This window comes from Oncorhynchus masou, chromosome 29 (genome assembly GCF_036934945.1).
Source record: "Oncorhynchus masou masou isolate Uvic2021 chromosome 29, UVic_Omas_1.1, whole genome shotgun sequence".
Taxonomy (NCBI): domain Eukaryota; kingdom Metazoa; phylum Chordata; class Actinopteri; order Salmoniformes; family Salmonidae; genus Oncorhynchus; species Oncorhynchus masou.
Genome location: NC_088240.1, coordinates 7441061 through 7454899, shown reverse-complemented (window position 1 = coordinate 7454899; position 13839 = coordinate 7441061). Strand labels below are relative to the sequence as shown.

Here is a 13839-nt window from a genome sequence, read left to right as displayed (position 1 = left end):
ATCTTGTTCTCCATCTTGTTTTCCATTTTGTTTTCCATTTTGTTTTCCGTCTTGTTTTCCGTCTTGTTTTCCATCTTGTTTTCCGTCCTGTTTTCCGTCTTGTTTTCCGTCTTGTTTTCCGTCCTGTTTTCCATCCTGTTTTCCAACCTGATTTCCGTCTTGTTTTCCGTCTTGTTTTCCGTCTTGTTTTCCGTCCTGTTTTCCGTCTTGTTTTCCGTCTTGTTTTCCGTCCTGTTTTCCATCCTGTTTTCCATCTTGTTTTCCATCTTGTTCTCCATCTTGTTTTCCATTTTGTTTTCCATTTTGTTTTCCGTCTTGTTTTCCGTCTTGTTTTCCATCTTGTTTTCCGTCCTGTTTTCCGTCCTGTTTTCCGTCTTGTTTTCCATCTTGTTTTCCATTTTGTTTTCCATCTTGTTTTCCACCCCATTTTCCATCAGAATCCTGCAGAGTGCAATGGCCATCCTGATATTAATTAGTATTTTTTTTGTTGCCTGGTAAGTTTTATATTCTCTATCGTGTCACTGTGGTCGTGTCCCTAGTGGCTTCCTCATCTGTACCTGGGCATTTTATCCACATGCCTTTACTCACAGATACAACATACAACCAAAGACACATTTTATGATTTATTTATTTAGAACACAATGTGTAAAAAGTAGGCTGTGTGAAAAAAGGCTTGGCTGTTTGAATGCAAGTTGCTGCCGCATTAGCGTGCCAAGTATTTATATTGGTAGGCTATGCTACCACAATACTGTTTAGATGCAGACTGGTTATGAATTGATTAAGCTATCTACTTTTGATTTTAGATGCATTGTTGGGCAAATAGAAAACATATATTTCTAGGCTTGTTGCTTCCTTTCAGAAAGAGTCTTGGCCAGAGCAGGGACTGTACGTTATTTATAGAGTACCACAGTATGAGTCATAATACCCATAAAACCTAGTTGTCAAACAGGGAAATGGTTCCACCATTAATTTGTCCCATAGAAGATTTTAGAAACACTTTAAATAAGGGTTGTGTTTAATGTAGGTTTACCCTGGAGTGATGTTTTGATAACTGCATAAATCTCTCTAGGACAAGGTGACTTTTATCAATATAGTCACCTTTATTTATCCCTCCAAAATGAAATGCTAATTAGCTGCTAATATGGCTATCATAAAGAACTACAAATGGCTATCATAAAGAACTGCAAATGATGATTTCAATGAGACTGACAAATTGAGGCAAAGGTATTAATCTCTGGATTAACTATGTAGTAATGAATAAATAGGCAACATTCTTTCAATTCTGTGAACTGTCTTATATAAGTTTTAAATTGACCCAATACCTGTTAGCAAAAGTGTCAGCTAGAGATGACAAGCAGGAGCTTGCAGGGATTTGTAGTTTTGCATGATGTCTACTTTAATGCTAATTAGCATTTTCAAATCTGAGATTAAATAGAGCTGAATATATTGACAAAACTCCCTTGTCCGAGAGATTTACATGGTCATCAAAACACCATGCCAGGGTAAGCCTACACGAAAAACAGCCCTAATTTTAAGTGCTTCTAAAATCCCCTATGGGAAAAATGAATGGTGGGAATTTTTTTGGAATGCTAGGTTTTATGGGTAATATGACACCTCCGCTGTTGGGCTCTATAATGAGGGATACCTGGAGAAAATCAGGATCTCTCTGAAATAAAAATGGAACCCCACATTTCAGTAAAATATTCATTTACCCTCCCTGAACGCTTGAAAAAACAACAACAAGTGACCTTCCCCTATACCCAAAATAATAATAAAAACATAAAGTTGATAGCCGAGAACATGCCTAACATCTACCCTCACTCCCTGGATAGACCAGGGCCTTAGATATGCAGTTTCCCCTCACTCCCTGGACAGAACAGAGCCTTAGATATGCAGTTTACCCTCAGTCCCTGGACAGAACAGAGCCTTAGATATGCAGTTTACCCTCACTCCCTGGACAGAACAGAGCCTTAGATCTGCAGTTTACCCTCAGTCCCTGGACAGAACAGAGCCTTAGATATGCAGTTTACCCTCACTCCCTGGACAGAACAGAGCCTTAGATCTGCAGTTTACCCTCACTCCCTGGACAGAACAGAGCCTTAGATCTGCAGTTTACCCTCACTCCCTGGACACACCACAGCCTTAGATATGATATACAGTTTACCCTCACTCCCTGGACAGACCAGAGCCTTAGATATACAGTTTACCCTCACTCCCTGGACAGAACAGAGCCTTAGATCTGCAGTTTACCCTCAGTCCCTGGACAGAACAGAGCCTTAGATATGCAGTTTACCCTCAGTCCCTGGACAGAACAGAGCCTTAGATCTGCAGTTTACCCTCACTCCCTGGACAGACCAAAGCCTTAGATATGCAGTTTGCCCTCACTCCCTGGACACACCAGAGCCTTAGATATGCAGTTTACCCTCAGTCCCTGGACAGAACAGAGCCTTAGATCTGCAGTTTACCCACAGTCCCTGGACAGAACAGAGCCTTAGATCTGCAGTTTACCCTCACTCCCTGGTCAGACCAGAGCCTTAGAAATACAGTTTACCCTCACTCCCTGGACAGACCAGAGCCTTAGATATGCAGTTTACCCTCACTCCCTGGACAGAACAGAGCCTTAGATTTGCAGTTTACCCTCACTCCCTGGTCAGACCAGAGCCTTAGATATGCAGTTTACCCTCAGTCCCTGGACAGAACAGAGCCTTAGATATGCAGTTTACCCTCAGTCCCTGGACAGAACAGAGCCTTAGATATGCAGTTTACCCTCACTCCCTGGACAGAACAGAGCCTTAGATCTGCAGTTTACCCTCACTCCCTGGACAGAACAGAGCCTTAGATCTGCAGTTTACCCTCACTCCCTGGACACACCACAGCCTTAGATATGATATACAGTTTACCCTCACTCCCTGGACAGACCAGAGCCTTAGATATACAGTTTACCCTCACTCCCTGGTCACACCAAAGCCTTAGATATGATATACAGTTTACCCTCACTCCCTGGACAGAACAGAGCCTTAGATTTGCAGTTTACCCTCACTCCCTGGACTGAACAGAGCCTTAGATTTGCAGTTTACCCTCACTCATAGAAACTGTTCTTCATTTTGTAAGTAGGCAAAGTATCCAGAAGGTTGTGGAGTCACAGAGCACCGTGGACAAGAGTAGGGCTGAAAAGATATCCATTACAATAAAAACTGCATGAAGAATACGTTTATTTGCGGTTCGAGAAAAAAATGGGCTTTTGATATATGCATGTCATACAATTCTACATAAATGGACATGACTGTAGACAAGTAGAATATTTTTTTAAATACCACAACAGGACAGGGAAGGAACGCATGCTGTAGCACAAGAGATGTGTTGATTTCTATATTCAGTCATATTGTCACACCCTGACCTTAGAGATTCTTTTTATGTCTCTATTTGGTTTGGTCATGGTGTGATTTGGGGTGGGTATTCTATGTTCTATTATTTTTATTTCTATGTTTGGCCGGGTAGGGTTCTCAATCAGGGACAGCTGTCTATCGTTGTCTCTGATTGAGAACCATACTTAGGTAACCCTTTTCCCCCATCTGTCTTTGTGGGAAGTTGTCTTTGTTGGTTGGCTCTGTAGCGTTTAGCTTCACGGGTGTGTTGTTTTGTTGGTGTCATTTTTACAATAAAATAATATGGTACGCTCACCAAGCTGCACCTTGGTCCTCTTCTGATGACGGCTGTGACACACATCTTTTATGCTATATGATATCTAACATATATGTTAAGAAAGAGGATAGTTTGAAGTCTGGAAGAGTGCAAACTATAACTTTCTAATTAATTACATTTGATTCCATGACATTGTTGTTACAAAATAGATTAGAGAATTGGAATTTGCATGACATTATGAAATAAAGTGAATAAGTAAGTCATTGTTGTGAAATTTGTTCACGTAAGGTTCCCTTTATTAGGTTTTGGTTAAAAATCTGGTAACATTCACTATTAAAAATATGCAGAAGTAGAGAAGATTAGAAAGAGGGCCGAGTGCTTTCTACATCTGCATTGTTTTCTGTTTGTGGTTTTAGGCTGGGTTTCTGTACAGCACTTTGTGACATCTGCCGATGTAAAAAAGGGCTTTATAAATGCATTTGATTGATTGCAAAAGTTGTCTATCAAAGGTTAAACAAAAATGTGTGCAAAATAGTTTAACACAGCAGCCACATATCATCAGGCCGGCCTCTATGCACTTGTAAACAAATTTGGGAAACTATAATTTTCTAATTAATTACATTTGATTCCATTATATTGTTGTTACAAAATAGACTGGGAATTGGGTTTTTGCATAACTTTGTTTATGAAATAAATGAAATAAGTAAGTCATTGTTGCGTAATTTGTTCACGCATCTCTGTGAGGCCAAGTTTGATACATCAGAGTGACAGTTCTCCAATGACATTAAACTTCACAGACATGACGCTTGTGTGCACCACCCACGGAGGCTTCCCTGAACACCAGGTGACATGGAGGACCCATAACCGTACTCTGGAGCGTCACGAGGCTGTCACCAAGACGACCCAGGATCCTGTAACAGGAAACTACAACATCAGCAGCCGAGTGAATGTGACAGAGGGACAGAATCTAACCTGCAGTATCTACAACCCCATCCTCAATGAGACCCAGAGTAACTTTATCGTCATACCAGCCTGTGAGTTCTACCATCCAGTGAATGTACAGAGACAGTGAGGCCTACTCACTTCAGTTACACTGCTGTAATTACAAAGATTTAAATCAGATTTAGACCAGTAGACGAGACCATTTCACCTCAACTAGAGTAGCTGCATTGCAGGATGTCTTTCTAGTGTATCAGGTCACATGACAAATGTGTAAATATCACAGTTCAGACAGTTGTGAAAGCAAGTACAGCTCAAAACCAATGGAGCTCAGACACCGCCCCCTAGTGGATGTATTTTGAAACATGTAGCAGCATGGCACATTAAGAATATCCAGTATTTCGATCATTTTAAATGAGGTCCCATAAGTACAAGCAGATGGTAATGACCTGTTGACAAAGCAAAACCTGCTTTGTACTGCATCCTCGTAGCATGTTTTATGTAGTGTGACCCGACTAGCTCCTTCGTGGTGGTAATGGACTGTATTAGAAACAGAAAGCTTTGACACAGCAGACACACGACACAGTGAGTCATGCATCTCAGACAGTGACTGACGAAGACGATGACCAACACGTTATGGTGAAATACTGGTACTAGCGTTGTGTTGAACATGTTTGTTAGGATTTTGTAAATACGGATGTGACGGAATGACCACTGAACCGGATATAATGGTGCAATAAGAGAAGTACTCCATCGTGTCTGAAGCCTCATTCATTTTTTCCCTTCGCTCAGGAGCATATTGCCCAGTATTCGGTCATCTCCAAACTACTTTGTTGTTTCATTGTCCAACTTGTTTTCCATCCTGATTTCCACCCTATTTTCCATCCTGCAGAGTGCAATGGCCATCCTGATATTAATTAGTATTTTACTGTTGTCTGGTAAGTTTTATATTCTCTATCGTGTCACTGTCGCCGTGTCCCTCGTGGCTTCCTCATCTGTACCTGGGCCTTTACTTACAAATACAACATACAACCAAAGGCACATTTTATGATTTAATTATTTAGATCACGATGTGCGAAAAATAATGGCTGTGTGGATAGGGCGCGGTTGTTTGAATGCAAGCTGCTGCCGCATTAGCATGCCAAGTATATATATCAGTAGGCTATGCTACAGCAATACTGTTTAGATCCAGACGGGTTATGATATGATAAAGCTATGCTCTTTTGATACATTTACCTTGGCGTGACATTTTGAGAACTGCGTAAATTTCTCTCGGACAAGGCGTCGTTTATTTTATATATATTCACCTTTATTTATCCCTCCAAAATGAAATGCTAATTAGCTGCTAATGTAGCTATCATAAAGAACTACAAATTGCTATCATATAGAACTACAAATACCATGAGGATCTGGACGAGACTGACAAATCGAGGCGAAGGTAATAATCTTTGGGTTAACAATTTCAAATCAAATCAAACCAAATGTTATTAGTCACATAGGTCGAATACAACAGGCCTTACAGTGAAATGCTGACTTACTTACAAGCCCCTAACCAACAATGCAGTTAAAATACGATTAAATATAAGAAATAAAAATAACAAGCAATTAAAGAGCAGCAGTAAAATAACAATTGCGAGACTATATACAGGGGGTACCGGTACAGAGTCAATGTGGAGGTTATATACAAGGGGGTACCGGTACAGAGTCAATGTGGAGGCTATATACAAGGGGGTACCGGTACAGAGTCAATGTGCGGGGGCACCGGTTAGTTGAGGGGCGCGGTTGAACAGGTAGGTAGAGTTATTAAAGTGACTATGCATAGATGAGTACAACTTTAGGGTATCCCTAGCCAGAGAGCCTAGCTGTCTTCTTTAGGGTATCCCTAGCCAAAGAGCCTAGCTGTCTTCATTAGCGTATACCTAGCCAGAGAGCCTAGCTGTCTTCTTTAGGGTATTCCTAGCCAGAGAGCCTAGCTGTCTTCATTAGGGTATACCTAGCAAGGGAGCCTAGCTGTCTTCATTAGGGTATCCCTAGCCAGAGATACTAGCTGTCTTCATTAGGGTATACCTAGCCAGAGAGCCGAGCTGTCTTCATTAGGGTATACCTAACCAGAGATACTAGCTGTCTTCATTAGGGTATCCCTAGCCAGAGAGACTAGCTGTCTTCATTAGGGTATACCTAGCCAGCAGAGCCTAGCTGTCTTCATTAGGGTAAACCTAACCAGCAGAGCCTAGCTGTCTTCATTAGGGTATACCTAATCAGCAGAGCCGAGCTGTCTTCATTAGGGTATACCTAGCCAGCAGAGCCTAGCTGTCTTCATTAGGGTATACCTAGCCAGAGAGACTAGCTGTCTTCATTAGGGTATACCTAACCAGCAGAGTCTAGCTGTCTTCATTAGGGTATACCTAACCAGCAGAGCCTAGCTGTCTTCATTAGGGTATACCTAACCAGCAGAGCCTAGCTGTCTTCATTAGGGTATACCTAACCAGCAGAGCCTAGCTGTCTTCATTAGGGTATACCTAACCAGCAGAGCCTAGCTGTCTTCATTAGGGTATACCTAACCAGCAGAGCCTAGCTGTCTTCATTAGGGTATACCTAACCAGCAGAGCCTAGCTGTCTTCATTAGGGTATACCTAACCAGCAGAGCCTAGCTGTCTTCATTAGGGTATACCTAACCAGCAGAGCCTAGCTGTCTTCATTAGGGTATACCTAGCCAGAGAGACTAGCTGTCTTCATTAGGGTATACCTAACCAGCAGAGTCTAGCTGTCTTCATTAGGGTATACCTAGCCAGAGAGCCTAGCTGTCTTCATTAGGGTATACCTAACCAGCAGAGCCTAGCTGTCTTCATTAGGGTATACCTAACCAGCAGAGCCTAGCTGTCTTCATTAGGGTATACCTAGCCAGAGAGACTAGCTGTCTTCATTAGGGTATACCTAACCAGCAGAGCCTAGCTGTCTTCATTAGGGTATACCTAGCCAGAGAGCCTAGCTGTCTTCATTAGGGTATACCGTACCAGCAGAGCCTAGCTGTCTTCATTAGGGTATACCTAACCAGCAGAGCCTAGCTCTCTTCATTAGGGTATACCTAACCAGCAGAGTCTAGCTGTCTTCATTAGGGTATACCTAACCAGCAGAGTCTAGCTGTCTTCATTAGGGTATACCTAGCCAGCAGAGCCTAGCTGTCTTCATTAGGGTATACCTAGCCAGCAGAGCCTAGCTGTCTTCATTAGGGTATACCTAACCAGCAGAGCCGAGCTGTCTTCATTAGGGTATACCTAGCCAGCAGAGCCTAGCTGTCTTCATTAGGGTATACCTAACCAGCAGAGCCTAGCTGTCTTCATTAGGGTATACCTAACCAGCAGAGTCTAGCTGTCTTCATTAGGGTATACCTAGCCAGCAGAGCCTAGCTGTCTTCATTAGGGTATACCAAGCCAGCAGAGCCTAGCTGTCTTCATTAGGGTATACCTAGCCAGCAGAGCCTAGCTGTCTTCATTAGGGTATACCTAACCAGCAGAGCCGAGCTGTCTTCATTAGGGTATACCTAACCAGCAGAGCCTAGCTGTCTTCATTAGGGTATACCTAGCCAGAGAGCCTAGCTGTCTTCATTAGGGTATACCTAACCAGCAGAGTCTAGCTGTCTTCATTAGGGTATACCTAACCAGCAGAGCCTAGCTGTCTTCATTAGGGTATACCTAGCCAGCAGAGCCTAGCTGTCTTCATTAGGGTATACCTAACCAGCAGAGTCTAGCTGTCTTCATTAGGTTATACCTAGCCAGCAGAGCCTAGCTGTCTTCATTAGGGTATACCTAGCCAGCAGAGCCTAGCTGTCTTCATTAGGGTATACCTAGCCAGCAGAGCCTAGCTGTCTTCATTAGGGTATACCTAGCCAGAGAGCATAGCTGTCTTCATTAGGGTATACCTAGCCAGCAGAGCCTAGCTGTCTTCATTAGGGTATACCTAGCCAGCAGAGCCTAGCTGTCTTCATTAGGGTATACCTAGCCAGCAGAGCCTAGCTGTATTCATTAGGGTATACCTAGCCAGCAGAGCCTAGCTGTCTTCATTAGGGTATACCTAGCCAGCAGAGCCTAGCTGTCTTCATTAGGGTATACCTAGCCAGCAGAGCCTAGCTGTCTTCATTAGGGTATACCTAGCCAGCAGAGCCTAGCTGTCTTCATTAGGGTATACCTAGTCAGCAGAGCCTAGCTGTCTTCATTAGGGTATACCTAGCCAGAGAGCCTAGCTGTCTTCATTAGGGTATACCTAGCCAGAGAGCCTAGCTGTCTTCATTTGGGTATACCTAACCAGCAGAGCCTAGCTGTCTTCATTAGGGTATACCTAACCAGCAGAGCCTAGCTGTCTTCATTAGGGTATACCTAGCCAGCAGAGCCTAGCTGTCTTCATTAGGGTATACCTAGCCAGAGAGCCTAGCTGTCTTCATTAGGGTATACCTAGTCAGCAGAGCCTAGCTGTCTTCATTAGGGTATACCTAGCCAGAGAGCCTAGCTGTCTTCATTAGGGTATACCTAGCCAGAGAGCCTAGCTGTCTTCATTAGGGTATACCTAGCCAGAGAGCCTAGCTGTCTTCATTAGGGTATACCGTACCAGCAGAGCCTAGCTGTCTTCATTAGGGTATACCTAGCCAGAGAGCCTAGCTGTCTTCATTTGGGTATACCTAGCCAGAGAGCCTAGCTGTCTTCATTAGGGTATACCGTACCAGCAGAGCCTAGCTGTCTTCATTAGGGTATACCTAGCCAGAGAGCCTAGCTGTCTTCATTAGGGTATACCTAGCCAGAGAGCCTAGCTGTCTTCATTAGGGTATACCGTACCAGCAGAGTCTAGCTGTCTTCATTAGGGTATACCTAACCAGCAGAGCCTAGCTGTCTTCATTAGGGTATACCTAACCAGCAGAGTCTAGCTGTCTTCATTAGGGTATACCTAGCCAGCAGAGCCTAGCTGTCTTCATTAGGGTATACCTAGCTGTCTTCATTAGGGTATACCTAGCCAGAGAGCCTAGCTGTCTTCATTAGGGTATACCTAGCTGTCTTCATTAGGGTATACCTAGCCAGCAGAGCCTAGCTGTCTTCATTAGGGTATACCTAGCCTAGGGTATACCTAGCCACCTAACCAGGTGTGTGTTTCTTATGCCTCCAGATTGCCATAGTTTGTTATCATTTTATAATCCCGGTTACATCAGCAGCATTATTTCTCCTGGACTCGGAACGTCTCATGAAAAAAAGAAAAAGTAGGAGTGTCCACCCACTTCCTGTCTGGCTTGTAACTATTATTTTTTAAACTTGTGAAGCGACAATATTCAAGATATTTAATTTAGTCTCAATCTCTATTCAAGGTATTTCAATTATTCTCTTTGCATCGTGGAATGTCTACACTGGTGTTGGTATTTTTTGTTGTTTAGTACGTCTCCTCTACTTCAATATTTGTATTTCATTCATTGTTTTAGGAAGGAAGGAAATGGTTTTAGCTTGTCTAAAGATTAAGTTGGCTCCTCTTGGTCACCTCGTGGCCATCGAATCAATGATTCATTCTCTCGGCTTTAACACACACTTTCAAACAGAAACTCAAGGCTCTGGTTATATTAATGAATGAATCATAGATGTCAGATAATAAATGTGGTTGTGATTTGCATGTGGCTGTCGTTTTTTTTAGCCTTATTTTGCAGACCGTGAGGACAACCAACCTGATTGGATTTTCCTCAGGTTTTAGCCTGCAATATCAGTTCTGTTTAACTCACAGACAAAATTTGGACAGTGTTGGAAACTTTAGAGTGTTTTCTATCCTAGTCTGTCAATTATATGCATATTCTAGCACCTGGTCCTGAGAAATAGGCCGTTTACTTTGGGATCGTTATTTTTCCAAACATAAAAATAGTGCCCCCTAGAGGTTAATATAATGTTTACATACCCTACATTACTCATCTCATATGTATATACTGTACTCTATAGCATCTACCACATCTTGCCATCTTTATGTAATACATGTATCACTAGCCACTTTAAACAATGCCACTTTTATATGTTTACATACCCTACATTACTCATCTCATATGTATATACTGTACTCGATACCATCTACTGCATCTTGCCTATGCCGTTCTGTACCATCACTCATTCATATATCTTTATGTACATATTCTTCATCCCTTTACACCTGTGTGTACAAGGTAGTTGTTGCGAAATTGTTAGGTTAGATTACTTGTTGGTTATCACTGCCTTGTCGGAACTAGAAGCACAAGCATTTCGCTACACTCGCATTAACATCTGCTAACCATTTTTGATTTGATTTGATTTTGATTTGATTGGAAACCCATTGCTAACATGAAGGATATGGGCATGAAGGGGCAGGAAACTATCAGGCTCCATGTGGACCTGAAGGCAAAGCGACAATCCCTCACTATGTTACACCACAATCTAATTGATCCATGCATAGACTTTCTTATACGCAAACCACACACATTCACTAACACAGTGACATTGGTTTATTGTCTGTGTTGAATTCTGAGCTTAGTTTGTAACTTTGTCATATTGGTACGTTTCAGCACCAGCTGCATCTGAGAATGAAGTCACTGGGATTATAGGAGAGTCTGTTCTCCTGTCCTGTGACCTGAAATCATCCACGGCCATCGACACAGCAAGACTCCGGTTCCACTGGCAAGATGAGTCCGAAAGAGTGTTGTACTCGTTCAACAAAGGAGAAGAGAATCAACATCAGGATAGCCTTTACACAAACAGAACTAAAGCCTTTCTGTCTGAGATGAGTTCTGGGAATATCTCTATCAAACTCAACCACGTAACACTTGAAGACAAGCAGAAGGTCTACAGGGCTTTCGCTACACTGTTTGGCGAGGATGATAAGCATATCCACCCGTGTCGCACTACCCTACTTGTGGCAGGTATGGTAGAGTTAATAACACAGGAGGCTTCCGAGGGGAGGCTAGCTTGTAATAATGTCTGGAATGGAATAGCATCAACCACATGGGAACCATGTATTGGATGTGTTTGATACCATTCCATGTCCACCTGTGTGAATCATTCACAGCATTAATACGGTCATTGTAGGAAATCATCAAACATTACTATGGCACCTTTCTAACATCTTGTTCTATTTATTTTGTTCACTTTCAGCACGGTTCCCGACACCCAGTGTGACTGTGAACAAGACAAATATGAATTCCACGTGTTCAACCCAGGGGGGATACCCACAACCAACGGTCACGTGGACCATCCAGGACCGTGGGAACCGCACTCTGGACCCGTGGGAAGTACAGACCAATATTACCCTGGATTCTGAAAGTGGACTGTACAGCGCCTGGAGCCAAGTGAATATAACAGAAAATCAGACGGTGACCTGCCATATCTTCAACCCCGTTCTGAGAGAGACTGTGAGCAACACAACCATCGTCAGCCCCAGCATTAACACAGACCCTGCAGGTGCATGTGACAGGACATAACACCACCACTCACTGCCTAATATTCATGAACTGAAAACTTAATCACTCATAACATTAACATTAACATTTAAGTCATCTTGTCTTTTCCTCACAGGTGATGTTCAGGAAGGCTTTACTCCCATCATTATTGCAGTTACAGTACTGTTCATTACAGTAGTGATCATTACAGTACTGACCATTACAGTACTGATCATTACAGTACTGTTCATTCTGTTTTACTTCAGGGGTTATTTTGTGTACAAAAAATGTAAGTTACAATTTCCGATGTTTCATTTCTTGTAATGAAATCAGATTCAGTACTGTATGAAGTTGTCTCAGTCTGTAATTACTCTGTCAGTGCCACATCTAAGGATTTGTTCTCCATTTACATTCAAATACTATATTATTTCACATTTGAGGTGTGACCAGTATGTGAAAATCAGCTGGCCCTATATACATTTTATTCAGTAGTTAGATGTATTGTTAATTATGACTAAAAACAATGATCCATGTTGATCTGGTTAATTATGACTAAAAACACTGTTCCATGTTGATCTGGTTAATTATAACTAAAAACACTGATCCATGTTGATCGAGGTTGTGGAGCCAGAGGTGGTGCTACAGGAGCCAGAGGTGGTGCCACAGGAGCCAGAGGTGGGCCACAGGAGCCAGAGTTGGTGCTACAGGAGCCAGAGGTGGTGCTACAGGAGCCAGAGATGGGGCCACAGGAGCCAGAGGTGGTGCTACAGGAGCCAGAGATGGTGCTACAGGAGCCAGAGATGGTGCTACAGGAGCCAGAGGTGGTGCTACAGGAGCCAGAGGTGGTGCTACAGGAGCCAGAGGTGGTGCTACAGGAGCCAGAGATGGTGCTACAGGAGCCAGAGATGGTGCTACAGGAGCCAGAGGTGGTGCTACAGGAGCCAGAGGTGGTGCTACAGGAGCCAGAGGTGGTGCTACAGGAGCCAGAGGTGGTGCTACAGGAGCCAGAGCCAGGAGCCAGAGGTGGTGCTACAGGAGCCAGAGGTGGTGCTACAGGAGCCAGAGATGGTGCCACAGGAGCCAGAGATGGTGCCACAGGAGGTGATGAGGAGCAGAGCATTCTAATGGTTATCACAAGCCAGCCTCTGGGTCAATAGTAGTTTTGATCAAGTTGATGGCACCACAGTTACCAATGCTAATGGTGCTGCAGCAAAAACAACACGGTAGATGACATTGTAAACATGCAACTGGACAAAAGTAGTTTTGAGACAGGTATAATCCTGAGTTGGACGCAGACTGACGAGGTTATGGAAAGAGGAAATTCTGAAGCTACAGTTAACAATGTTATACAGGAACCAGGTGAAGGCCGGCACCAGACGATCTAGAGGCAGACTGACACTTCTTTATATACAGGTCCATATATTGGACATATCAGTGTACTGTATCCCAATGGAATCTACATCTTCTATAGGAAGTATTTGCATGTTTTTTTCAAATATTTTCTTATTAATTGCCAGCTATTAGAAAAGCGTTTGAACGTCTACAGTAGAATAATGGTAAATAATGTGTCTGGAAAGTATTTGTGTCTAATGTGTCTGGAGTATTTAAAAAAAATACATTACAATTTTAAAGCACTTCTGTACTTCAAAGTACTTCAAATGAAAACAAATCCTAATATTTTCTTACAAATGTCTTGGAAAGTAATGAGTGATTTTCAACCAGGTCTGAACCGTGGAGAACCGTGGACAAACCTGCCTAGTGGGAACCAAGACATATGACGTTTAAAAATACATTTAATAATACCCATTTGATCACTTGATTAAGCATGCCTCTCC

At 42.7% G+C, this 13839-nt stretch overlaps 1 protein-coding gene across 1 annotated transcript; it reads left to right on the top strand.

The window, feature by feature from the left end:
* The first annotated feature begins 5321 nt into the window (after positions 1 to 5321).
* Positions 5322 to 13161, top strand: LOC135518885 (ICOS ligand-like). Its single transcript, XM_064943839.1, has 4 exons — positions 5322 to 5519; positions 11135 to 11488; positions 11721 to 12026; positions 12623 to 13161. The coding sequence occupies exons 1-4, from the start codon at positions 5480 to 5482 to the stop codon at positions 13159 to 13161; spliced, it is 1239 nt and encodes a 412-aa protein (XP_064799911.1). The 5' UTR covers positions 5322 to 5479.
* Positions 13162 to 13839: the final 678 nt, after the last annotated feature.